This window comes from Dermacentor variabilis, chromosome 5 (genome assembly GCF_050947875.1).
Source record: "Dermacentor variabilis isolate Ectoservices chromosome 5, ASM5094787v1, whole genome shotgun sequence".
Classification (NCBI taxonomy): domain Eukaryota; kingdom Metazoa; phylum Arthropoda; class Arachnida; order Ixodida; family Ixodidae; genus Dermacentor; species Dermacentor variabilis.
This window is the reverse complement of record NC_134572.1, coordinates 160,208,417-160,235,699: the sequence shown is the minus strand read 5'-3', so window position 1 is coordinate 160,235,699 and position 27,283 is coordinate 160,208,417. Positions and strand designations below refer to the sequence as shown.

Sequence of the window (27,283 nt, the reverse complement as noted above, 5' to 3'; positions counted from 1 at the left end):
GCGAAGCAAATTTCACGGTCGAGCAGTAGACGTTGGTCGCCCTCGATGACGCCTTCTACGCCTGCAGGTGTTTCGGTGCCGAGGGAAATAACAATGCTGGAGCGAGGCGGGATGCTCCCTTGATCTTTGAGCACACTGAAGGCGTGGGGACTACGAGAGCTCTTCGGTCGTATCGCTTGATCTTCCGACAGCGTTATCGACTTCGACTTCAGGTCGATGACTGCGCCGTGTTGGTTCAGGAAATAGATGCTGAGAATGACGTCCCGTGAACACAGTTGGAGGATAACGAAGGTGGCAGGGTAAGCCCGGTCATGAACGGTAATTCTTGCAGTGCAGATTCCAGTCGGCGTTATGAGGTGTCCTCCAGCTGTCCGAATTTGGGGGCCTTCCCATGCAGTCTTAACTTTCTTCAACTGGGTAGTATAGTTTGTGTTCAGCGGTAGGTGGTTATATTGCTTTGTCCGCATATCGAGCGTCTTCTCTATAGTTGTGGCCACGGAAATAAATTCGGCAACGGTCTTATGCGGGTTGCACATTGATCTCTCGAAAAACTCTTGCTCCAAACCACGCGTCCGGAAGCGAACTTTTATCTCTTCCGGCATTTCTGGTTCGGCGTGTCGGACGAGGCGACTCATCTCCTCCGTAAAGATCGCGATGCTCTCGTTAGGCAGCTGCACGTGGGTTTCCAGTAGACCTTGGGCTCGTTCTTTGCGCAGGACTCTCCAGAACGTCTGCAGGAAGTTATTGGGGAACCGGTCCCATGCAGTCAGGGCTGATTCTTTGTTCTCAAACCACGTCCTGGCGACGTCTTCTAACGCGAAGTACACTTGCCGGAGCTTGTCGTCAGAGTTCCAGTTGTTGAATGCAGCGACCCTTTTATATATTTTCAGCCAGTTGTCCGGGTCTTAAAATGATGATCCACGGAAATTCGGTGGCTCCCTGGGCTGGTTGCACCACAATGGGGAATGCTGGGGCTGCCATTGAGGTGGACTTGGCGACGATGTTCCTTGTCGGCTCAGGCAAAAGTCCGTGCTCCGGGGGCAGTCCTTGCAGCCTGCGGCTGCCTCGCTGGTTCTTGGCGACGTTAGTGTTGTCTTCCGCGTTCGGGCTTGGGTCCCGTCTTTGTGGGGGCGTCCGGTACATAAACGCAAAGCACCTCCGCTAGATGTCACGTAGTAGTGATGGTAAGGAACACAATGACAATACCGTGAATAACGAAATTAACTTTTATTGGTCCAACCTGTGCCCGCAAAAACAGGCTACACTTAAAGCACAACGATAGCGGCGAACACAGCGGCGATCGTCGAAATCTGATCTGCTGGTCAAGCGCGCCAGCTTTTATACACGAGCCATCGAACGTTGCACAGTAATCGCTGGTGCCCGCGTGTCTTCCAGAAAGTTTTACGCCATTGGCGTCGCGCCTACATGGGCTCAGATTAAGCAAGGTTCGGTGACAACAGACAGCTGATAGAACCATCGATAACGTTCAAGAAACTTAAGATACATGCAGGCGCGTCCCGCGGTGAGCGATCACATTTGTAAGACGGTGAAACGGCTTCACCCAAAAAAGGTAGGCAAGCCCACATGTCAATATCACAACGAGACTGGCTGAAATAATTGGGATCGTAGGTCGGCTCAGAACGTTCTTCCATGAATCATTACCCATGTAGATTTGCAAATATTGCTTTGGTAGTAACACTGATTATGTACAACCATTTTAGCCAAAGGGAAATTTTGCGGAACTTGACCTTCACGCAGTCCGTTTTTGTTCGTGAGCTTTTGTCGATAAGGTTTCTTGAATTTGACGCCGACTGCCAACAGGATCAAGCAATGCACAGAAGTGAAGATGGATGATCTGCTCATTGTGCACCATGAAATGGGCCACGTTGAGTACTTCCTCAAGTATGCCAAGCAGCCGGTCTTCTTTAGGACTGGTGCAAATCCTGGTGAGCACACATTTGGGAATTATTTTACCATCCCAACAACGATCTGATACATTATTAAGGGCCAGTCGTCATTGCTTTATGTATGTCAGGTCTTAGAATATCTGCCAGCCCTTGTTTTTGCAGTACACTGTTTAGCACAGCATCTCAACATAACTTCACATGAGTATAAGTAGTGTTACACTAAAGAAGAGTACTAAATCTATTTACATTGCTGAAATTATTTCTAGCCTCTATATGCACTTGGTGGGATTTGAGACTCGTATTTAACGATACAAATCAAAACCGTGCGTATTTCTTTTTTGAGTTTTGTACATAAACCGCGACATTAACACATCAGCGTTACGTAGTGGAAGATTTCAAACAATTTTTATTTGTCTGAGCCACTTTCGCGCAGAAAAAGTTATCAAACCCGCTTCGTTCAGTGTAATGTTGTTTTAGGCGAAGAAGAATCGATAAATAAGCGATTTACCTAGGGTTGGTTTACTGTTTATCAATAATGTTTATCAATGTTGAGCACAGATTAACATACACTTTCAAAATCCATGGTGTTACGCTGAGTTTTAGACGCAAAAACTTCGATGTGCATGTCCCGAAGTCTTTCATTATAAAGTATTTTATGGCTTACCAAGCTTCTGATCACTCCATATTTGCCATCTTTATTAGACCGTATCATTCACGTAACATTACCCTAACTTTAAAAGTAGAATGGTGCACCTAAGACAAACGAGACAGTTCACAGTCATCTTGAGTTCTTCAGACTATTTCTTAAAATCCAACTTGTGTCACCAATTTGTTAAGTTTAATTCTGCAAAATTTTAAGTATTGTTTAAAAGACATGAGTCGTACTGGCAAAATTTTACGGCGTACTCAGAAACACTGTATGAAGGTATTTCCTTGTTGTTGTCTTTTACGTGGTTATCTTTTACGGGCTCTGAAAAAGACTGCAAGTATGAAATAAAACAAATCACCTCCCAAGCACCCCGTACAGATGGTTAATCAGCGAAGCTGAAACGTGCAGCCCTGGTTCGGCGACGTGGCCGAATCGCGCACGCGCGCGGGCCTCATCTTCAAAGCAATCCGCGATGCTTGCGGAGTGCGCGTAGCGCCGGTAGTTTGGCATGCGCTGCTTTCCACGGTTCGTTCGCGTTGAAATGAGATATGCCCGAAGGTCAATCCGATCCCTGCTGATGCTGCGATTCCTCACTCCATCGTTTTGATAGCGAGACACGCAGAAACAGCGCTGGTCTCCGCGTGTCTGTTTCGGTTTACCTCCTCGTCCAGTCGAGATTACACATTATATCATTGTTAAATTAGTTAGTGAGCGAATGTTTACGAGTTTATTTGGCCGATAAAGCTATTATAATTCATATAGATAATTACTAATTTGCTATTGTAATCGGTGCTTTTCCTTTCGAACGAAACTGCGACTTTTTTTTTCTCCAGTTTTATTTCACTTGTTTTCACATCATTGACGCTTGAAAATACTTATCATTGTTTGCAATTATATTCCAACTACAGAATGTTTCCTCCATGATTTTCTTGGCGTAATTATATGTTGCCAATATGCCTTTGGTTTTAACTGCAATAACTGCAATATTCTATTTTTAACGTTTGTTTCCAACTAATTAAGTAAAACAAGCGAGTTCGTAAATATGTAGCTTGTAATGGTATCTTATTAAAGGTGAGAAGCAGCAGATTAACAGCATCCTAGCAGCAGCGAACAGCCTGAGCTCTCTTGCAAATAAGAGCACGGGTCGTCGTCGTCGTCGCGTCCGAGCTGCTATCGGAAACACCAGGCGCGTCTGCTACATTGCAAGCTTGACAAACCAGGTCTCCTTTTAAGAGCAGCCGTTTCAGTAGCAGTTCTACAGGCAAACGTACAACTATGCACAGCAGTAGAGCGGAGCAATTCACAACTGTTGTCTTAAGAGTTTTTCTCCTATACCTAGGTTTCCATGAGGCAATTGGAGATACTATTGCTCTCTCTGTGGCCACGCTAAAGCACATGAAGGCAGTTGGCCTGCTGCAAGACAGAATGGAGGACGAAGGTACAGTGCAAACGTGTACATCATAATGTTTTTCGTAGAGGTTGTGTCGTGAAAGTGCAGACACCAGAATAGAAAAATAACACCAATCGTGAAATAAAACAGCTTAGAACGATAGAAAGCTGAGCTAGTTGGTAAGGATTCATTATGCAAAAAAGACGTGAGGCGTGCAGACACACACAAGAGTAGAGAAGTGGACAACACGAACGCCGACTATCAACGGAAGGGAGCACTGAGGCGAAAAAAATAAAGAAGGCACAAAACTCATCTGCGCAAGCTCAGGAATGCCACGTTTCAGTATATGTGCCACGTAGACCGGCACATGTACTCGACTGACATGTGGCATTCCTGAGCTTGCGCAGATGAGTTTTGTGCCTTCTTTATTTTTTTCGCCTCAGTGCTCCCTTTAGTTGATAGTCGGCGTTCGTGTTGTCCACTTCTCTACTCTTGTGTGTGTCTGCACGCCTCACCTCTTTTTTGCTTAATGAAATAAAACAGGTAGTTGAATGCAACCACATCATAATGTTTGTGTAAATAGCTCGCACGTGACGTCACTGAAGCAGCTTGTCACCATGACAGTTCTCCGATATGGCGCTTAGGATAACGTCAGCGTATCATATAGCGTATCATGTATCATCAAGTCGATTTCCTGATTCCACAGACAAAGCAAAGCCTAGGTAGGAGAGAGCCCGGGTCGATTGGCTGTGGTGCAGTGCTGGAGCCGCGTGAGACGCCAACGGACGCCGCTGCTAACAGTGCTGGTTCGTCAATATGGCATCTAGGATAGCGTCAGCGCAAGCCCTCGCCCCCGTCTATAGACAAAATATACTAATACCAATACCTACATTTTTCGTTCACGTCAGGCCTAAAATAGAACAGGCATGTTAGAAAAATTAGCAATAAGCCAACGCAATGCCAGTAAAGGCGAAGCAGATAACATATTTTTTAGTCTAGAAAAGGCAAACAAACGAAAATGATTATATCAAGGTCATAAAGAGTGCATACTAAATGTCAACAAATTAAATAAACTTTGATATGCTAAAATTTACCACTGCAACTGAAGGAAAAAACTCAGTACTTAGTGTTCAGATTGAGGCAGAGTAACTGCCTTGAAATATTTGCTTTTCTGTAAGACGGCGTCTTCATATTTTCATATAGTTTTATTCTGTTTTAAAGAATTTTAAGGTCTGCCAGTCCTACACTTTTGTGCAAAGGTTTGACTGCGCAGTCAAAGAATAGTTTGCTTCATGCCAAGACAAAGACTGCACGGTAGCAATGCAAATACATTTATATATGGCACAAAGCCCGCCATGATATGCTTAAATTTGGGCTTAAACAGTAAAATAAAAATTCAAATGAATGAATTTGTCAGCTGGCCCACATTAATGAGATTGCCACGCAGTCTTAAATCAATAAGATATATATTGTTCGATATGCAAGCTTAAAAAATCAAGGACAATGAAAGTGGCAGGACAGGAAATTTTTGGAATACTGGAGTAGTGTGATTATGACAAGCACATGAGAAAGACCGCATCAACGCACAGACACTGTGCTAACTTCCAACAATAATCTTTATTTTGAGGTACTACGGACCACCGTGGTTGCATAGTGGCTGTGGTGTTGGGATGCTAAGCACGAGACCGCGGTATCGAATCCCAGTCACGCGGCGGCATTTTGATGGGGGCGAAATATGAAAACACCAGTGTACATAGATTTAGGTGCACGGTCCAAATTTTCAGAGTCCCCCACTACGGCGTGCCTCATAATCAGATCGTGGATTTGGCACGTAAAATCCCATAATTATTTTTTAATTTGAGGTACCACGACGCAATGATATTGTCCCGTAGCAGAGACGGGGATGAACACCGCAGCAAAACTGTATTAACTTTTTATTGGGCGAACCTGGGGCCCCAAAAGCAAGTTACACTCGAAGCACAACGACAGCGGCGAACACAGTCGGTGATCGTCGAAACCCGATCGGTGGGTCAAGCGCGTCGGCTTTTATTCATCACTCGTCGAAGGTTCTAGTGTAATCGCCGGTGCCCCCGTGGTTTCCAGAAACTACTACACAACGCGTGTCGCGCATGCAGCCTGATAATACATGGTTCGGCGAGCGCATAAACAACAGATAGAATGACCGATGACATTCGCGTAAGTTCCAAATCATGCAGGTGCCCTTTGCGCTGAGCTGTAATGTTTAACATTTGCTAGCAGGTGAAGAGCGGCCACCGGAGAAACATAAACAAGTAGACGTTTTAAATTATGGGGTTTTACGTACCAAAACCCTTTTCTCATTATGAGGCACGCGGCAGCACTCCGGAAATTTCGACCACCTGGGGATCATTAACGTGCACCAAAATCCAAGTACACGGATGTTTTCGCATTTCGCCCCCATCGAAGTGCGGCCACCGTGGCCGGAATTCGATTCCGCGGCCTCGTGCTCGGCAGCCCAACTCCATAGCCACTGAGCAACCATGGCGGGTAAATGGACGTTTCAATATCTAATGCGTTACCTGTAACAGGACGTGTGCAAGAGCATAAACTTGTTTAGAGTTAACAAAAAGAACGAATGAAAAAGCTCACACTTAAAGTTTAATCCCAACCCAGCGGCAAGAATTGTAGTTGTTTATTCGGAAAGGCAAGGGAAGACTTATTAACCAAAACATCATCAACCCTGGCAATAAACTCAGCCTTCATATTCAGACAAGTCAACTCGCACCCATTTCTGCCGGTAATGCGATGCATCTTCAAAACAGCGATGAAAACTGCATTTCAAGTAATCCTATCTTGTGCCATCTTGCATAAACAATGTTGTGCCATTCTTTTCACCATTACCCGCTGTGGTTGCTCAGTGGCTATGGTGTTAGGCTGCTGAGCACGAGGTCGCGGGGTCGAATCCCGGCTACGGCGGCCGCATTTCTATGGGGGCGAAGTGCGAAAACACCCGTGTACTTAGGTTTAGGTGCACGTTAAAGAACCCCAGGTGGTCAAAATTTCCGGAGTCCTCCACTACGGCGTGCCTCATAATCAGAAAGTGGTTTTGGCACGTAAAACCTGATAATTTAATTTTTTTTCTGTTCACCATGTTACAGGTTGACGTAGTATATCATACACACATCTGCCTGTTTGGCCTATGTAGCTTCATCCAATACTCCATGCGATGGATGATGCATGCACTGCATTTGACAAGCTTGTTTCTGTACTTCTTTCTTACATTTCACCTTTGCAGCTTTTCCTGGTTTTGTATTCTTGCAATAAAGGCGGCCTATATGCAGAGAAGGCAACAGTGATGTCCGCTCGTCATGGTACTTTAAGTTGTGCAAAAGGGGTGGTTAAAAACAACTACAGCAAACTTTTTCTTGTCAGTGTTTGCGGCTCTTGCACTTGATTACATGTCCTACCTCTGCTGGGGTCGGTTGAGCTGGCCTTCTCGAACGGACACCAGTACATGACTGGGGTAGCCAACCTGGCGAAAGCGTGTGGCCTACAACCTGAGGCTCGCGTTCACTAAATACTGACGCAACTTTTTTTAATGCATTACTGAAGCACCTTGTTGCTACACTCCTTTCCTCGAGTTTACAATGGGAGGAACGGAATAATACGCGTAGTTCGAAGTGCACACCTGTTGGACATGCAAGCAAATCACACGCGTAATGCTTGGTTAGATTTGTGAGGTGGCCTTAAATAGATTCTGCCATTGCTCCTGGTGCATTGCTTTTTCTCGCACATTTGCTTCACGTATTGGTGACTCTTGCAGATAGTGTGTGCGCGCAATAGTAAACCTGGTGGATCGAAAATCCTAATAGCACACTAAAGTGCACCAACAATGGAGGAACTGTCGACGCTATAGTCGACAGTTCGACGCTATAGTCGACGCTATAGTCGACGAAAGTCGACGCTATAGTGTAGCCCACAAGGCGAGGCCAATAGAAAACCGTCAGAGTTGCTAGCGCCCAGTGCATACATCATCGGTTGGATTGCGCAAAGCAACAGTTGCATAGTGGTCAGAATGCTGAGCATAAACACTTTAAAGTAACTGATTCAAATCTCTGCCGATATATATTTTTCCTGACATTATGTTGCCATTCTTGAATCAAAGCCTTATAAATGGATGACAAGACATGACCTAATGGCCATTCCCAAGCGTGGCGTGTGCCTGGAAGTTCTGATATTTCACCATTGCCTGAAAAACTCAGCGCTTTATTCTAAGCCACTCAGAAAATAAGGGACACACGAAATTTTAGACCTTATAAATCAGAGCCGTGTTATCCTGGCTTTTCATTTGGGACACTGTTGTGACCGAAGGTTGACTGCACGCTTTCCCGTTGCCGACTGAAATGCCAAGATGCTTGATACCCCTCGAGTGAATTCTCACCTGGAAAGAAATGTGCTACCTTTACATCAGTAAGCAGCACCTCAAAAACAAATAACCAGTAGCAAAAAGTTAGCAAATCATCGTAACCGACTCATTTGACAGGATTATGCTGGAAGGTTACTGGCACAGTCTCCAGTTGATGAACTAAGTGTCGAGGTGTTTGCAAATATCAGCATCGACTTACAATAAATTAATTACATGAGTAAACATCACCTCAAAAATAATACCAAGTAACAAGTCAACATATCTTCCCAACGTGCTCATGTGACCGGATTATGCTGGAAGGTTACATGCACATTCTCGAGTTGAGCTAAGTGTCGAGGTGTCTAGCAGTTTGAAAATATCAGCATCGTCTGACAATAAATTTGTAACCTTTGCATGAGAAAACTGTGCTTCTATTGCAAGAACAAGGTGACAATAGGTTAGCCTATAAGAAGTACGATTGCTCCACAGTTCATTAGCCCAGAAAGCCATTCGAGCACTTCTTCACTACCTGAAGACCACAGACTTGAGTGCCTGGCTGTAGACATCCTGCAAATATCTTAGTGCATGTGAAAGTGCCATATACACTCATGTTTTCTCTCTGTCTCTCTCTTTCACTCCCCCTTCCTCCTCCCCACGTGTAGGATAGCAAACTCGACTCAGTCTGGTTAACCTCCCTGCCTTTCTTTCCTCCGTTCTGTCTCTCTCCCTCTTAACCCATATGACACCGCCTGTTTGCACAGGGGTGAGAACACGCATAAAGTGTATGATTATTTTTTTAAGTACAGTGTGCAAGGAAGAAAATAAAGCAAAGCAGGCCTAAATGCTATTTTATGCTCTTTTGCAATGTTTATTTTGCGTGCAAGGCTGACAGGCTGTGCTTAATAAATGGACAGGTTGGTTTGGCTACAGGCTTGGAATGCTATTTCTAGTGGCCACGATGAAGAATAAAAAATAATTTAAAAAACACTCACGTGCATTGAGTGTTTCATTGTACGTTTAATAATTATTGTATTACAAGATATATTCTAATTTTGCGTAAAGCGTTTGTCATAACATATATGGCACAGTTGTAGCCGCTCGCTGTAATTGTTTTTCGCAATGCATTTTTTCTCTGCTACTTACTGGTTTCCTTGGTTTCCTAGTCTCCAAGTGTTAACAACTCGGGACTACACAGCTGCGCACTCAAGCCACAAGGCTTATTTATGTGCCTGTATAACTCTTTTGTGTAGTTTCAATAATCATTTATTTATTTATTTATTTATTTATTTATTTATTTATTTATTTATTTATTTATTTATTTATTTATTTATTTATTCTAGTGAGTGCTTATACACACACACTCAAAGCACTCTGACATGCTCTCAGTGATATGGCGCTCAGCGGAACTGTTTAATAGAATGGGAAGTTGCGCTATAGTTGGTACTTCATCATTGGGAAACAAGAGCACTGGGTCGATGAAACACGAACAAAAATGACGAGTACAAGCGCTCACCGAGTGCTTGTACATGCACTCTTTTAACGCGTTTCGTCCTCCCAGCGCTCAAGTTTTGGAATAAAATGGACTGTTTAAACTGCTTGAAGTCCCGAATGTTAGAATGCTCACCGAACTTTAAGCATGTATTGGTACAAGCAGTTCACACATCTTGGCTGAGCGCTGAAACATCCAAAAGCATTAGGAGCACATCATTTTAACACCTGAAAGAGACATTGCACTGCCACTGTGAGACCACGCACGACTATCTAATATTTAAAAAAAAATACACTTGATGTGCTGAATAACCCCTGACCAGACGTGCGGAGAGGGCGGGGAGCATAACACCCCGTGAATACAACAAATGAATGATCTACGATGACTACAAAAAGAAAGGGAAACAGAGTGGTGTAAGAAAGTCGGTGAGGACGAACCTGCAGCCCTGTCATCCTGCATTCCAGAAACGGACATCAACTACCTGCACAGTATTGCAATGAGCAAAGTGGCTATCATCCCCTCGGTGTACATTTTTGACCTCTGGAGGTGGAACGTGTTCAAGGGCAACTACAAGCCGGAAGACTACAACAAGGCGTGGTGGACCCTGCTGTGAGTGTCAATTCACATTGAATTGAAAGTATCGTGGCTTCTTGGCTGATTAATGGTATTTAACAACCTCAAGCAACGCCATGGCTAAGAGAGATGTCTTAGTGAAGGATTCCAAAATAATTTTGACTGCCACGGGTACTTTAACATGCACCGTAATGCTTCGTACACAAATATTTTGCATTTACTTCCATCAAACGCAGCCTTCAATATCAAACTCGCAGCATCGTGCTCCACAGTGTAACACCTCGTGGCTCGTGCCTGGCTTAGAAAAAAAAGCATTTACCAAGGTGGTATATGCATGTTGCACGCATTACCTGCAAAATTAAAACATTGAGGAAACATAACACGACAAGAAGCCAAAGAAACACGACAAATCCATAACTCTGCCTACAACTACCACGTCACGTAACGCAGATTTTGCATGATATTTAGTAACCGACAGAAAATATTTAGGAAACTACTACCGGGACAAACAGTGTGTTAAATTGGGCGAGCACACCTACATCACCTGTTAAACTGCGCCCTTGCGTGAAATATGCACTTTCCGCTTACAAATATTCACAGAATGAATTATTGGTCCATATACATTACTTAAAAAATGTGAGAGATCGTGCTAGTCGGTATTCCGTGACCAAACATTTCCGCATAAAAAAAGAAGCACTGACACGGAAGGGGTAAAACAAGCACGAGCACCAACTGTCATCAACCAAACTTTATTGGTGAGAACTCACTATTTATGCGTGGAATATCACAAGTAGACGCCACAAACCCAGGGCTTGATAAAGTTAAATCCTGCATTATCGAGACATTTGTTGTGTAGGTGATGGTTGACTCACATACTGCGGCTTAGTAGCTTTACGCCTTCATTATTTTGCATGGTGTCACCGTCTGTTTGCTGTGTGTTCGTTGATACAGCTTCTCCATGATATCGCCTTTGCATGTAATATGATCTAGCTAAATTTTTTTGTTGGTCATGACCATCACAGAGAAATATACCAAATAAAAACATAAAAGAAGTTAACTATGCTTCACTGCAACGTAGAAATAATTAGGTTGGGAAAGGGGCCGGAAATATCGCTTGCCGCGCAAGTGCAGACGGAAGCCACAACTTATACATTATGTGTGCGCTGCATTACTAATTCAGATGCTGCGGTATCCAGGATTTGCTGTTTGTGTATAAGATTAGCCCAATGATGATGATGATGATGATGATGATGATGATGATTTATTGGCATCCACTTCGAAACGGGACGGTGGCAAAAAGTCACTTAGTCTGGTTGAACTAATCAGGTAATCTATACATGCTTATCAGTGTGTCATTTTGCCGATAGTTTTACAATCTTTCGTGTATCTTCTTTAAAACCTCTACCAGCCTTGTACAGTTTTATGCCTGTAACGGATCCGTTCCAGTCAATCTCTTCCTTCCTTTTTTCGCCAATACTCTAAACGTCTCTTGCTTATCTCGGCTGCTGACCGATTTATGTTTCCGTCTTCTTTATATTCCAGCTCTTCTGAAATGTGGAGGTTATCCGCAGTACTCTTTGGAGTGAATACCTTCGCATTTTATTAGGATGCGTTATTAGGATAAAAACTGCAGCAAATACGTGCCTCATCCTATTGCGAATATTTGCAGGGATATGTTCTCGTCTCGAAGCAACCAGATCGTGCCTCAAACAGCAAGGCACTGCCCTTTGTGATGTCATACAGATTTCTTTTCTGCAAAAGGATGGCGAATCAGTCAAGTTTGAATTTATCCTTGGTAGCAATGCACGGCGAAATGAGGACACATAAAAGAAACAAACCGGTCAAGCGCTGTCCCGTTTCTAATTTCATTTCTAATTTCATTCTTGTTTGAAAATAAAAGACATGCACACCCACACTTTGTGTGGATGTGCATGCTGCTGCTTGGTCAGTTCTGTGTTGTAAGTTTGTCAAGGTAAGATCGAAGTAATTCATCTCGGCAAATTTACTGCACTTATGCTGCCGCTCCATTCCTAGGTTCTCACCCTCTCTGGCGATCAAAAGACTTGCCTGCAACGCAATCTTCAAATTGTCTCCGAAAATTTGTCAAACTTGTGCAGCCATAAAGCCAAACATTTCCTACATCACGAAGGCTTTCACAAAAACTGAGGCGAGTGCAAGGAGCTACTGTAGTGCCTTCCCTTGTTAGGATATGAGGCTGAAAGCAAATCAAGTTCAATGAGGCTTTCACATGAGCTACCAGCGTTAGTGGTATACTTTTGTCAATTCCCGTATTTACTCGCCTAAGGCCTGCAGCCCCACATTGGAGGTCTCAATTGTTCAAAAATAAGTTTCACAAAAATTGGTTTTTGAACGCTTAGTACTCTGTAGTAGTTTATACAGTTTCTAAATATTTAAAAGTTACTGGAGTGTCTTAAGTGCATGAGCGGCACCAAGGAAGCCCATTTTTGAGAGCGTGTCAAAGTTGTAGTAGGCTCGACTGCCGGTGGATGCGACATCAAGAGCAATGAAGGATGAAGCAGAATTTGATCAGTGGTGCTGAACATTGAATAAATGCGTGTGTAGCTAGTGTTTGCATTATTCTGCGCGTCATCTGCTTTGGCATTATGGGATATGACAGACATAGATACTGAAGCATGCGGCACAGAATTGCAAAACTGTCAGGTCGAGTGCCTTTTCCTGCACCATGAAAAGAGGGCCAATTCTCTACAGTGCGTCACCCTAAACGTCGACAAATGAGGCATGACATCCCATTAAGGTTTTTAAGCTACCTTATGCTGAATTGCCATGAATGAGAATTTACTATAAGGACATTCTTTCCTGTGAAATTGCATGTGTAAAAGGTTGCATCCTATTTCCTACAACAAGTGAAACGTGCCAAGCTTGCTGCTCAAAGAATCAAACTTATTGCAAAATTAATTAAAGTGAATTCTGTAGTTTTATACGTCAAAACAATTATTTAATTGTGAGGCATGTCATAGTAAGGACACAGGAGTAATTTTAACTGTCTGAGATTCTTTATCTGAGAGACAATCATTTACAGAAAGGCAGATAGGTCGGCCTGAGCTATGGATTGCTTTGCCCTGCTACTCTTCACTTGAAAAAAGGGATGGGGAGAAAAGAGAATGCTGACAATAATGGCGAGGAAAAAAGGCACATGCCTGCGCTGCACACGCAGCAGAGTCACAGCGTGAGATGGACGAGCGCCTCCACAGGAGCTCCATTTTCGGCAGCACGCACCAGAGGATTCGCACCTAGCGAGGAGGCGCCATAATCAGTACCGGAGAGCAAACACAGGTATAGAGACTATGCGGCGCCCACATCATTTCCCTTGACCCGTGGTACGATACGATGCTGTTGTTGATTATGCTAACTTATTTGTATCCCCTTTGGAGCGATCCGGTGACAAATAGTCAACTGACGAGGCCCAGCTACATGCACCATGCAGCTGCTGCATATCTGGAGACTTGGTGGAGTATAACGCAACTGCAATGCAAAAGTTGCACGTATTGACGCACGTATGTCAAGATGTGACAAGTGGCACGATATGTTGCTAATGAACATGATGATGATGATGATGATGATGATGATGATGATGATTTATTGGATCCCCTTTAAAACGGGGTGATGACAAATAGTCACCAAGCCTGCTTTATTTATTCGGGTATGCTGTACATTTTTTTCATTCCGGCACTTTTCTATACATCTCCTTGATTCTCTTTTTCTTCCTCGAACTTAATATATATATCTTGAACCACTACCTACGAACTGCTAAGTGGCGTGCCGCCTGGTGCAATAGTATGCAAGTGCAATGCAAGTGTGCACGCATCGACACTAAGCGGCATGCATCTCACATCGCATGACAAGTCGCATGATAGGATGCCACTGATGACAGTTATTTGGTGACGTACCCTTTCAAACGGGGCAGTGACAGTTACTTGGCCTGTTTGATTTATTCAGGCCAGCGCTACATGGTTTTCATTCTGGGATGTTTGTACATCTCCATAATCTTCCTTTCCTTCATCAAGACTATCTCTCGTTATGCAAAGAAGGTGAGGCGTGCAGACAGGGCACAAGAGAAGAGAAGTGGACAACACGAACGCCGGCGTTCGTGTTGTCTTCTCTTCTTTTGTGTCTTGTCTGCACTCTTCACTTTTTTTGCATAATAAATCCATACCAACCAGCTCAGCTTTCTGTCGTTCTAAACTATCTCTCGTACAGCTACCTATACTGGATGAATGGATAGATGTTATGAGCGTCCCCTTTGGAACGGGGCAGTGGGTTGCTCCACCAAACTCTTGCTATTGTACTGCCTAATGTCCTACCTAGGTTAAAAACAAGAAAAAGAAAAAAAACACGATGACCTCCCACGAATTTTCTGACCCCCTATTGTGAACTTTGCTTTTGTACGTCTCCGTTTCTTGTCGTTTCCCTACTTCCACCAATCTTCCAATCGCTTCTTACTAATCTCTATTGCAGACATGTTTACTTTCCCCTGCTTTCGCTGAACCCAAGGGCATCCAGGAGGCCAGTGGTGCCTAAATCAACCGCTGGCAAACTGCTACAACTGCAACTGCTGCATGCCACGTCACCTGGTGTAATATTATGCAAATGCAATGAAAAGTGCCCACGCAACGACGCAACGCGGCGCGCATCTCTAATCGCGTGACATGTGGAATGATATGATGTTAAGGATGATGACGAATGTTCACTGGCGCCCCCTCTGAAACGACGCAGTGACAAATAGTACCTAGACAGCTTGATTTCATAAGGCACACTATGCATGTTTTTCATACTAGTATTTTTTTACGCATCAACTTAATTTCTTTTTTCTTCCTCGAACCTTCTCTATCTACCGTGTACCGTTACCTATACACTGCTACTTGGCGTGCCACCTGGTGTAATAAATAATATGCAACTACAAACAAACTGCAGTACAAAGTGATCGTGCATCGAAGTTACGCGGCGCTCATCTCGCATCGCGTGACAAGTGGCTCGATGCGATGCAAATGATGATCACGTTGATCGTAATGATTTATTTTCATCCCCTTCGAGACGAGGCCGTGACAGTTACCTAGCCTGCTTGATTTAATCAATTATGCCATACATGCTCTAAATGCTAGAATTTTTTATCCATCTCATTGTCTTCTTTTTTCTTCCTCAAGACTTCTCTAGCTTCCTTGTACCGCTACCTCTGCAACTGCCACGTGGCGTACCACCTGGTATAACATTATGCAACAGCAATGCAAAGTGTGCACCTATCGACGCTATACGGCGCGCATCTCACATCGCGTGTCTCCTCGCGCGCTAGGACGCGTGTATGCACCATTTTTTTCACTACAAGCTAGCAAGCGCTAACGTGGTTCAGTGAAATAAACAAAAGACAAAAAAAAACGCTGGCGCGGCTCAGTGGGAGAGTAGCGGCTCCCGTGGAGCCGGAACGGGTTTGAACCCGGCGGGAACTGGGATTTTTTTCTCATTGCCAGCTGCGACGGACACCGGCGCCAACCGAAATGGCTGTTGCAATGAGCCCATAACAGCTTACACTGTAAAATATAGTTTTACCTAATCTCAACATTTTTCACAAACCAGCGCAGCCGGAGTCAGACCCGCGACCTGGAACTCGGCAAAGCGCAACATCATTGCTCCAAAGTTGCCATAGCGGGCAGGACATGTTGCAGACAAGCCGACAATAAAAGAGCAAATTAGGTAGAATATTGGGTGATATGAATGTTTATACATTCAGAGTAACATCAGCTCTAGTTTCACATGATTTAACGCAATCCCCCTAATATACGGCAGTATTACGCACGAAATGCTTTTAGCTCCCATTATCGGTGACCTTCGAGTGATCTTGAGCCAAAAGCCAGATCCGTTATCCACGCACTCTAAGGAGAAGATCCGGCAGGTTGCGAGAAGAAAACGAGATCAACCGGGCAACCAGTCATAAATTTAAAAAAATGCGGTATCTGGCCCCCAAACCTCCGTAAAGGAGTGCCTTACATACGCTAGTTACTGCCTAAACAAGTTGCAAGAAATGTTGCTTCCGCTTTATTCCTAATGTTTGTTCACAATATCACTGAATCATTAACTTCTAGTGCACAGAAGTTTTATTTGTCATGTCCAATAGGCGACGTTCAAAAGTCAGATACAGGTCACCATACATTTCATTGTCATCTTTTGGCATTTTAATGATGAGACAGGAATGCCTGCGCTCTTTTGAACACCACTGGCACGTGAGTTCCACAGCGCGAGCTTTGCGTCGCTTCGAGAGATGGCGCCACGCTGCGTGGCGCCTCCTCCAGGCGTTGTTGTCCTAGCTGGGCAGTGCGCTCAGTATCCCTGGCGTCTTTCACTACCTGTCGTGTCACCTTCAGCCGGTTTTATTCTTCTGGCTGGGCAGCGTCAATATGGACCAGTGCACATTGTGGTTCGGTGCGGTGTGGTGTCGTTGGGTATGCCAATGCGAACACGCACTACACCCTATTTGAGATTGTGGCTATCACCTCCAACCAGTGTGCTTTGCCAGTTGCCATTTCATGCTTGCATCTACTCTGGATTATGGGGGCGGCAGTAATTCCTTTCTTGTTGACTTTTATTGTCAGCGAAAAAGCGTTTCTTACAAAGTTTTCTGTTTTTCCCGATCCCTCGCATCTCTAATATATGGCGCGATTTGAAATTTCAAATTTACATTTCAGACTGAATTACCAAGGAATTTGTCCTGGTGTGCCACGAGCCCTGGATGACTTCGACCCACCATCGAAATACCACATATCTGCCAACGTACGATACATAAGGTAACACGTTTTAGTGCGCGGTGTATTGCATACCGTACATACATAGAACAACTTCTAGCAGAATGGAATCTGAAAAAATGGTATAGTATAGTATTCAGCCGGAATCTATATACTCTCCAACCATAAAATATATAGCGAATGTAGCTGTGGAAATAATTACGTATTTTTGCATTAAGAAGTGTATGGCGGCAGCTCGATCGTCACAAAATGCGCAGCAAGTTCGCAACTAAAAAGGTTATTTTCACAATTTGTGCTATTTAAGTCAACGTACAATATCGGTGTGCCTATTATATCTATATAAGCTACTGTGATGTTTTGACCACGTGTGGTTCTGTGACTCAAGCTTTAATTGCCGTATCGCATATTATACAGCATGTAGTTGTGAATTGTTTTGTGGACGAACGTAGAGATTTTTTCCTCGCGAAAGAATCAATTTAATGGCAAAATGTAATTTTTGTGCTATAATATTTTCTAAGCACCACTAGTGGTGCAAAATAGGTAAGAAATTGAAAATACCAGCACCGTTAGCGATTAAGATAGCATGGCGCCTGCCATGTTCCAAGAGCTAATAACAAAAGTAGTCACAAATAACTCTCGGAAGAACGGGAAGCAGGCCTACTATGGGCTTGCGTTCAATTCCGAAAAACTGCATAGCAAACATTAAAAGCAACTTCTATAAACTATCCAACCAAGATATTGAAGCTGCAATTATTCAATCAGGGATGACTTCACCAAATTTTAATGTAACTGAGCTAGCTAAAGCTGCGAAAATGCCCAATTCCAAATTAGTACTTGAAGTTAATTCAATGATGTTTATATTTATGCAAGTTTCCTGGAATTCAATATTCTTTGTACAAGGCTATAAAATATACCTGTTATTGCACGATGTATCATGCACGATATTCACCAACTTTGCCTCTTAAAATTATAAACAAGGGTTTCTTCAGAAAAAAAACAATGCTCGTATAGCGCTATAAAGAGAGGTCTGTTAAAGTTTTCCAGAAAATATGTTCTTGCGAATTTTTTTTCAGTTTTTCTTCGTCTGGCAGTTATTTCCTTTACAAGGCCTGACCAGCTCCATTTCCTCCCCATTCGTTTCCTAAAGCACAAAGCTATCTTCCTGTTTCTTAACGTCGTATCTACGTACTTTATTACAGCGAATGTTCCGCAGACACTAGCACGTTCTGCCAAATGTTACAGCCTCACAGTGTAATATCGTTCAAGTGCCGCTAACCTACTAGCAGCATCACAAGTTTAGAAGACACGAGATCTGTGAAAGAATTTTAATAACACCGTAACGTAAGCAAGCAGCCTGGTACTGGAATTCCCAGACTGTGTGTGATTTCTAGCGTGTGGGACCAACAGCGTGTTATATGGCTTTACTTGCAGAAGCCAGAAACTGTTCGTAAGCTCGTACTTTCTTTTGCTGAACCCATGCCCGTTAATTTTACACACTGACAGTACACGATCTTTTCAAAGCAAAAAATAACAAGCTTTCAGTCAATACTTGGGAGTGCCTGCCATGTGCGCTCGAACCAGGGTTGCCAACTGTCAAGTGGATGAAGTGGGGACAGAAGAGGCAGGTCGGGGGGGGGGGGGAGGAGGAGGGAGGTGAGTGTTTGTGACAACTGACCCTGTCAATGCCAGAAGCTATCACTGGGTACGTGAAGCAGTTTCACAATCCTTTTAACCCTATCTTCTCGGGATTTAAAACAAGAAATGGGTCGTTGTTGCCTGGCTAACACGGCTGATAATACAGATAGAGGTACTGTGGACGGCTAGAGCATTCACCAAAACTAGAGCCAGAACAAGACTGAAGCCACCTTTATCTTTGTGGCAATGCAACAGAAGACGAAAGGGAAGAATATGCAACCGAACTGCCAGGTATTGTAAAAAAAACCTGGTTTATTGGTTGTTATCCAGTAAAAAAAGAAACTAAAGTTGGGGCATTTGGCCGGTCCGACTCGATGAAGTTAGGACTCGGGACATTTACTCGAAAGTTCAGACTGTCCGAAATTCAATATAATTGGCAACCCGAGCTCCAATTCATTTTTAGTAAAAGATTTTATGATCCTCGATTCTCTCCAACTGCATGACCAAGTGTTCTGAGACCTGAAGACAGCTGAGGGACATATTTGATTTTTAAGTTGGTTATTACGGCGTGTTGCAAGCTGCTTGTTACAAACGTCAAAAAGCAGGTTTTTGTTTAGAAGATGCTGTGAGATGACACAAGCAGGATCTCCATGTACGTATACAAATTAACTGTCCCCTCATATTTTGCATGATAAGGACGATTTTTCTTTGCATAAACATCGAGAAGAAGATGCAACTTCGTATCGTGGGTTGCCGTGTTGACTTTGACCCTTCATCCAGGATTTATATCTTATTTGCTAGTATTCAAAGGGCCGTTCGTGGTTGCTTCCCATCTTCTGTGACGACATAACGACCTCAGCAAAATTAGTTTCTTTTTTTTCGAAAGCTAGTAGCAAGAATATGGCTGACCCGCCACAGTAACATGGTGGCTACAGTGTTATGCTGCGCAGCTTGAGGTAGCGTGCACAATCGTGGCCGCAGCAGCCACATTTTGATGGGGGTGAAATGAAAAACAGCAACGAAAACAGGTGTAATTAGATTTAGGTGCACGTTAAATAACGCCAGGAGGTCAAAATTAATCTTGAGTCTCCTACTTAGGGATGCCTTATAATTAAATCACGGTTTATAATGCAAAAACGCAGCATTAAAATTTTTTCAATACGATTAAATCAGATTCATAAAGTTCCCTATGCACCTGACATCGTATTCAAGGTAACGAGTTACCTAATCGCTTCCGAGTTACTACTGAGAAGGATTCATGGCAATGTGAAATATGATGCATAAGGCTTCTCCAAGAGGCTGGACAAATGTACTCCTGCACAGCTTCAAAAGACTGAGTGTAGAACACAATGTCTTGTTGCTTTGCCAGGCATTGAACAATAACTGCCTTGCTCATATAATCCGAAAACCCACCAATAAACATTACCGCTTAATTTCCGTGCGAGATTGTGGGTAGTAGCAGTAGTTTAATAAGAAGCCAGGGAGGCCAATTCCAGTTCTCTTGAAAAACTCCTGTTCTTTTTTTTTTTGTCTCATTGGTTGTTCATAGATAGGTTACACCTATGAGACCTGGTCCATTCAGTTGGTAACAAATTAAAACAAAATATGAATGACCTGAACTAGTATAATCTCACCAACTTTCAATTGCAGCTCCATCTACAAACCTTGTTATGAGAGTAACCCTGCATGACTTCTTTTTTTGCTTTCTCCAATGCAGGTACTTTGCAAGCATCGTATTGCAGTTCCAGTTCTACAAGGCACTTTGTGAAGAAGCCAATCACACTGGCCCATTGTACAAGTGCGACTTCTACAGGTCTAAAGAAGCAGGAAAATTATTTGGGTATGTTCATTATACATTCTCGGGAAGTGTGTAAAATGACAGCGAAATCTCATTATACGCCCTCGAAAATTATGAAACGGAACACTGAAATCGCCTTCACGAGGGCACAGCGGCGAAACAGAGATTCCACACGGAAAAGTATTCTTTGAAACCAAACGTTAACGGCAGAGCTACTTGTCACATTGCAACGTGTCAGATTAAAATGCACTGTTCCTGTATAACCATTGCTTAGGCACACATTCAGCATTTCCTCATGCATTGCTCACGACTGCATATTGTCTGCAGGACAAAGACACTTATTGCACACATACAATGAACATAATTTACAAGAAACCAGGGCCATGCCTGAATTTAGTTTGGAGGCATGGGTAGTAACAAATGAAATTCAAAGAACTTGGCCTGGTTAGAACGTGCTCCTTTTGTTTCTGCTTTTGCCACTTGCCGAGACGTTGCCATTACTTCAGCTTGTACGCTTAGTTTCAGGGCTAACTCGCCTTCGATGACCAGATTAGCAGCAGCGTAAAACCTATTATCACATTACGGCTTGAAAGAGGTGTATTGTGGTGTCTCAAGTGCGTGAATGTCATGAGTGCAGACGGCGACGACACGCTGGAGAGGCTGTAAGAGCACTCCGAATAAATCCCTCAAAGACGATGACGACAACCGTAGCACGAGGCGTGCAGCCAAAGCACGAAGCGCTGAACCAATGAGGAGCCTACACGACAGGGGTGAAGCAGAAAACAAGCGAAGAAAGTCAGCTGGCAGGAAAGTGTGCGCCAGTGCTACGGGTGCAAGAATGAAGCCATTGGGCATTGGGCCCATGTTTCGTGCCTCCTACTGGGACCGGAGGACCTTCCAGGGGCGCTGCCACCGCGTCCTTTCCTGTCGCAGGAAAGGAAGGGGCTGAGCGACGGCGGAGAAGTGGAACCTGTGCACCGGGATAACAGGTGAAGCCATTGGCCTTGGTGCCCGGCGTCGAGAGCTCTACCGTGCTACCTTCCTACTTTCCCGCAGTTAAAACCGAACCTATTTCTGCATCTTCGGATTCCTGCTGTTCGCCTGTGGGCGACCTCGACCTTCGACGGTATCTTGCATCGCCGTCACTTCTGACTTTGAACGCCGCCTCCGTCACCACTCTTTCGCCCATCTAGTCCATCTCGCAACTTCAGTGTAGACCATGAAACTTGATTTTCATCCTTCCTTTGAGACTTGTACTTTGTGTTTAATGAAGTGCGTCTCTTTGTTGAATATTTGTTCTCATTTTCCCGCAATTGAGCGAATTAACCCCTTCATGCGCCGAGGCTCTGACTGAGCAGTGAATAATCTGTTAAAATACCCTCATACCATGCACCACTTCATGCTTTCCTGGTGAACTTTCATTTGTAAATTACCTTTCAGTGGTCTAGTAAGCAAACTCTAAATATCATAAAGAAACTACATAAAGCACGATGGCAACTTGTTATGTGCAACATATTCTTTTTGCCAAACACAGAGCAACCTGCGGAAGGAAATAAACGAACCACACATATTCAACGTAATGTTTCAATCTAAATGTAGCAAAGCTTGTTTGAGTTAGAAGGTAGCAGCGGTAGCGGATGGCATGTACATAGTCTATATATATATATATATATATATATATATATATATATATATATATATATATATATATAAAGGCTACTTATATATGTATGTTGCCTCTTATATGAAGGCAATGTGGAATTCTTGTTGAAGGGAAGATGTTGACGAGAGGCGCATGAACGACGAAATATGTAACATACTGACGACGTTTGGTCATTCAATGCCCTCTCTGTCACAGAGGCACAAACTTCTTATGAGGCATCGGCCAAGCCGAAATATAAGAAAGGTATGAAAATCATAGAAGCCATTGATTATAATCATCATCATCATCCGCCTGGTTACGCCCACTGCAGGGCAAAGGCCTCTCCCATACTTCGCCAACTACCCCGGTCGTGTACTAATCGTGGCCATGTTGCCCCTGCAAACTTCTTAATCTCATCCACCCACCTAACTTTCTGCCGCCTCCTGCTACGCTTCCCTTCCCTTGGAATCCAGTCCGTAACCCTTAATGACCATCGGTTATCTTCCCTCTTCATTACATGTCCTGCCCATGCCCCCCCCCCCCCGATTTCTTTTTCTTGATTTCAACTAAGATGTCCTTAACTCGCGTTTGTTCTCTCACCCAATCCCCAATCTGCTCTTTTGTTGGCGTGCCTCATAATCAGAAAGTGGCTTTGGCACGCAAAATCCCATAATTTTTTTTGCTCTTTTCTCATCCCTTAACGTTACACCTATCATTCTTCTTTCCATAGCTCGTTGCGTCGTCGTCAATTTAACTTTAAGGGATTATCATGCGTTATTGCAATAGGAAGTCTGTGTGATTGGAAGATACCTATAAGCCAACACTATATGTGGATGATTTATGCCGTGATGTACTGTTTGTTTACGCAGAACAAAGCACAGAAAGCTCAGTGGTCCTACTTTGTCAGTCAGCATTTCATTGCGACATAATTAATCTATTTGAAGAGAAAATTACGTACTTACACGCTCACACCAAACCCCTAGGAGTTTAGACAAAGAAGATGTTACTTCAAAAAAGAAAGCCTGCTTGAGTGATGCCTTATGTGTCCTGTTCCCCTGATCCCCCCGAACTCGGCGAATGCAATTTGTCTGAGCTACACATCAATAACACCGACGGACTGTGACAAATCACAGATATAGGAATTAGTTGAGCTGTATACTTATAGCCACTTATTCAAAGACCAACTTTACTTCAGACGCCCCTCTATACCGGCTTATGAATCAGTCCCTTTCCTAGTCACTGCTGATATACTATCACGTGCCGTTTAGGCAATTCTCTTCGCCAGTATGGCTAAACACATTTTCAATTAAATATACATAGTCAGTACACCGTTTTGTGTATACATATACGCATTGTCATTCATACTTAAGAACATTCCAAGTAGCACAAAAGGAAGCAGGCAAGGGGCAATGAAAACAGAACGGACGAAGTCTGTTTTATTAACCTTGCGCAAACTATTTACTCAAACCTTTCTCTTCGCCTTCTTGCATTGCTTGAAACTTTTTAAAAATGAGTGTACACCAATTCGCCCAACTTTCGCTACTTGTTTCATTCATGCTCTACTGCATATGATATATATGACGGCAGCATCGATGGAAATGAAACATCCTGATGCTGTGTGCAACCACAACACGCGAGAAATGTGCTTTCCTGAGTGCTCTCGTAGAAGAAAGCCTCATATGTTTACAGCGACCATGTAGCTGTAGATGTCGTTAAGTCAACACCTATTTTCACTGCGTCATAATTAGCAGGCAATGCTGCCGATGCTATGCAAGTAGGGCAGTAATTGATCATGCAAACTTATCACTGCGTACTTTATGGTGACGTGCCCCTTGACTTACGATGCCTTCTATTGAATAAGTTCTTCATACGTCGCCTCTGCAACACACGGCCATTTTATGACAAATCATGCATTGCTTGCATGTATACCTCGCATATCTCATGAACTAAGTATCGTCAGCCGATGCACTGCCGTATGTTGTGGGTGCTGTACAAGTAGTATGGTCACACAAATGTACCACTCTACTCATCCCATGGGCAATTGCCTCAGATCGGTAACACCTTTCGTGTGTTAATTTCTTCACGTGCAATGTGTTGTATAGCCAATTTCACCCCCCATTACGCAACTCAGTTTCTTGCTTTCAAATGTGGCGCACTATTTTTTGGTCATGAACGCAGGAAATGTAGGAGAGAGAGAGAGAGAGAGAGAGAAAGGAAAGGCACGGAGGTTAACCAGAGGCGAGTTTCTGGTTTGCTGCCCTACACTGGGGTGGGGGATATGTTGTAGGAAGACCGTCTGGCCCATGCAGTGGTATCGACAATGCATCAAATGTACTATAAATAGAAGTAGTCGGTCATTGCAATGATAACTCTACATGCTTTGGATGAACAGAGTATCACCACACACAAGTCGCTTGTTCCGGCTATGCCTCCAGTAATCCACAGAGGGCAATACGGAGACGAAGTACATAAGTGCCTCTATTATAAATCAATTAGTTTATCGCCCTTAGTCATTCGATCTACAGTGCAGGATTCATAAAGACAGGGCCCAAAAATTCTTCAGTGAGTTCTGCAAAAGGTCCACAAGTTAGAAAAGGTGAATGCGTCATGAGTGATCATGCGACATGCAAATATTAGAGAAAGAAGGCAGCATAAAGTAACACAGCAGTAAATGCCAAAGGGAGGTGGAGACAGTGAGTTAAAGCTCGCGTGCTCAAATGCATGTACACTCGAACCTCGTAATAATGAAACGGGACATAATGACGTAAGTAAAATTCCCCCCGAAATTCCCATAGAGATCCACGTATTTAAAACCTCGTTTTAAAGAAGCGAAATTGTCCTTCCAATAGATATAACGAACTAGATTCGTCTCCGAAACCAAAAAAAAAAAAAGAAGCACTCAGCCGTTGCGCGCCGAAAATATCGCTTTCCGCAGGGTCCGGCATTCGTTTGCCGCGGGAGTTCAAAACTGCCGCGAGCCCGCGTCGAATAGGTCGCCGACAGGCAATGGCCTTTTTCATCGCCGCGCGTGCTTGCGCATAAGCATCAGCTCACTATCGCACTTCTCCACGGACCTCTCTCTATCGCGCGTGCCTGGCTGCGCGAGCCGCGCCGCGCCGCGCGGCTACGCGCGGCGGTGCGAAAGATTAATGCATTCACTTCTACACGCCGCGCAGGCAGGCACAGCGCGACGTGGCGTCCGAGATCTCCCCAGTGCAACCTCGTAGGTCACGAGCAAGTCGCGTCATGCTGCGCGGATACGCGCAGCGGTGCGCAAAATTCGGGCATTCACTTCTCTTTCCCTACAGTGCGCCGCGCATGCAGCCGCAGCTGGGCCTGGCCTCAGAGACATCAGGGCGCAATCTCGGGTGTCATGCCCAGGCCGTGGATTCACTTCTCCTGCAACATGCCGTATGAGCTAGCAGCTAGGCATGGCCTCAAAGACCACGCTGGCATCGGTGCTATCTCGGAGGCCACGAGCTGGCCGAGCCAAGCCGGCTCGGCGAAGTTCGCTTGCCTCCTCGATCGTACATCGGAGCGCTATGTTGTGTGCCACGTGCTTCTCGACCGCGACGAGCCAAGTGGAAGGCGAGCGCGAAAGACATTCACAATGGTCTACCTAAAGGGTGTTGCGTGATGTGCTAAGCCGCGTGTTGCACACACCCAAGATTCTTTTCCTGTTTTATTCAAATTTCATCGCATGCGTGGCCGTGTAGCAGTTCCGCGGGCCGCAACGCCTTTGTCTTATTTCCATGTTTACAAATGTGCACCTCGTTAGGCAGGTAGTGCAATAAAAACGCAATAATGGATGTAACGAAGTAACTACGGCCGCCCCTTCAACTTCGCTATAAGAAGGTTCGAGTGTATCATGTTGGAGTAACAAATCAGAAGCAGTACTCTAAACACGCATCATTTTTCTTGCAGAGATGTAATGGAGCTGGGATATTCCAAACCATGGCCGGAAGCCTTGGCCATGCTAACCAAAGGCAGGACGAGAGAAATGGATGCCAGTGCACTATTGGAGTACTTCGAACCACTCTACCTATGGCTCAAGGAGTACAACAAGGGAACATACGTTGGCTGGAGGAGCGACAACCCGACTGCTTGCCCAACAGCTACGAGAATGTCGGCTAGAAAGAGAGAAGGCAAAGACAGGAAAGTCAGGGAGGTCAAGCAGAAGAACATCCGGAGGTCAACCAGAAGAGCACCTAGGAAGTATAAATAAGCAGGGGCTCCAGTTACCTGTTTAAGTAATTTGCTTTGCGGTCTACATTTCGAGATCTATAACGCTCCTCACACTTCTCAGTGCACAGAAGGTGATGAATGAAAACCAGTTCAAACAGAAACTGAACTCACCTGTCCCAAATCACAAGCCTTTTATAGCAGCCTCTTGTGACGTCGGACACCCTCCCGTGACTGGTTCACGCGCTAACAAGTTCTAAAATTCCAAGCGGTGTATAAGCAAACACCCTCGTCACGCATATGCTCTAACACTGTCTTCATAAGCGTTATGATTCCAAATGAGGCCTGCTACTTTTGCATTTATACAACACTTTTTTGCCAAAGTAGTGCTTTCAGCAGTAACTGTGTAACATATCCTCCTAGGACAAGACATTACGCGAACATCGTAGAACATTGTGGAGTTTAGTGCCCCGAAACTGCATGAGGTGTTATCAGCGACGCCTGAGCGAGGGGAACTGCGGATTAATTTTGATCACCTGGAGTTCCTTAAAGGGACACTAAAGAGAAACATTACAAGAGTTTAGACGAATAAAGTAATATTTAGAAACTTGTGTTTTCGTTCATTCCGAGTAATAGAATCATCACATGAAGGGCAAATGAAGGTCAAAGTTCCATTTCTTTTTTATTTCGCACCGAAAACCAGGCACCGGAACGTCATAGATTTCAAAGGAGTTTTTGTATTTGGGCCAATGTATCTCAGAAAAATTTCCTGAAACTTAATAACTTCAACACTTTCGCACTTGTAGAATACAATGCAGTTAATGATTACCCATAAAGAAATTAAATAAGCCCAACTAGACG

At 44.0% G+C, this 27,283-nt stretch overlaps 1 protein-coding gene across 6 annotated transcripts in view; it reads left to right on the top strand.

The window, feature by feature from the left end:
• The window catches only part of LOC142583277 (angiotensin-converting enzyme-like), a 246,195-nt gene extending 219,160 nt beyond the window's left edge, over positions 1–27,035 (top strand). For all 6 annotated transcript variants that reach the window (XM_075693681.1, XM_075693682.1, XM_075693678.1 and 3 more), the window contains exons 9-14: positions 1,822–1,946; positions 3,896–3,994; positions 10,284–10,428; positions 17,109–17,207; positions 20,518–20,640; positions 26,165–27,035. In XM_075693681.1, the coding sequence (XP_075549796.1) occupies positions 1,822–1,946; positions 3,896–3,994; positions 10,284–10,428; positions 17,109–17,207; positions 20,518–20,640; positions 26,165–26,465 (892 nt within the window). In that variant the 3' untranslated portion in view covers positions 26,466–27,035. The remainder of the gene's footprint in view (positions 1–1,821; positions 1,947–3,895; positions 3,995–10,283; positions 10,429–17,108; positions 17,208–20,517; positions 20,641–26,164) is intronic.
• Positions 27,036–27,283: the final 248 nt, after the last annotated feature.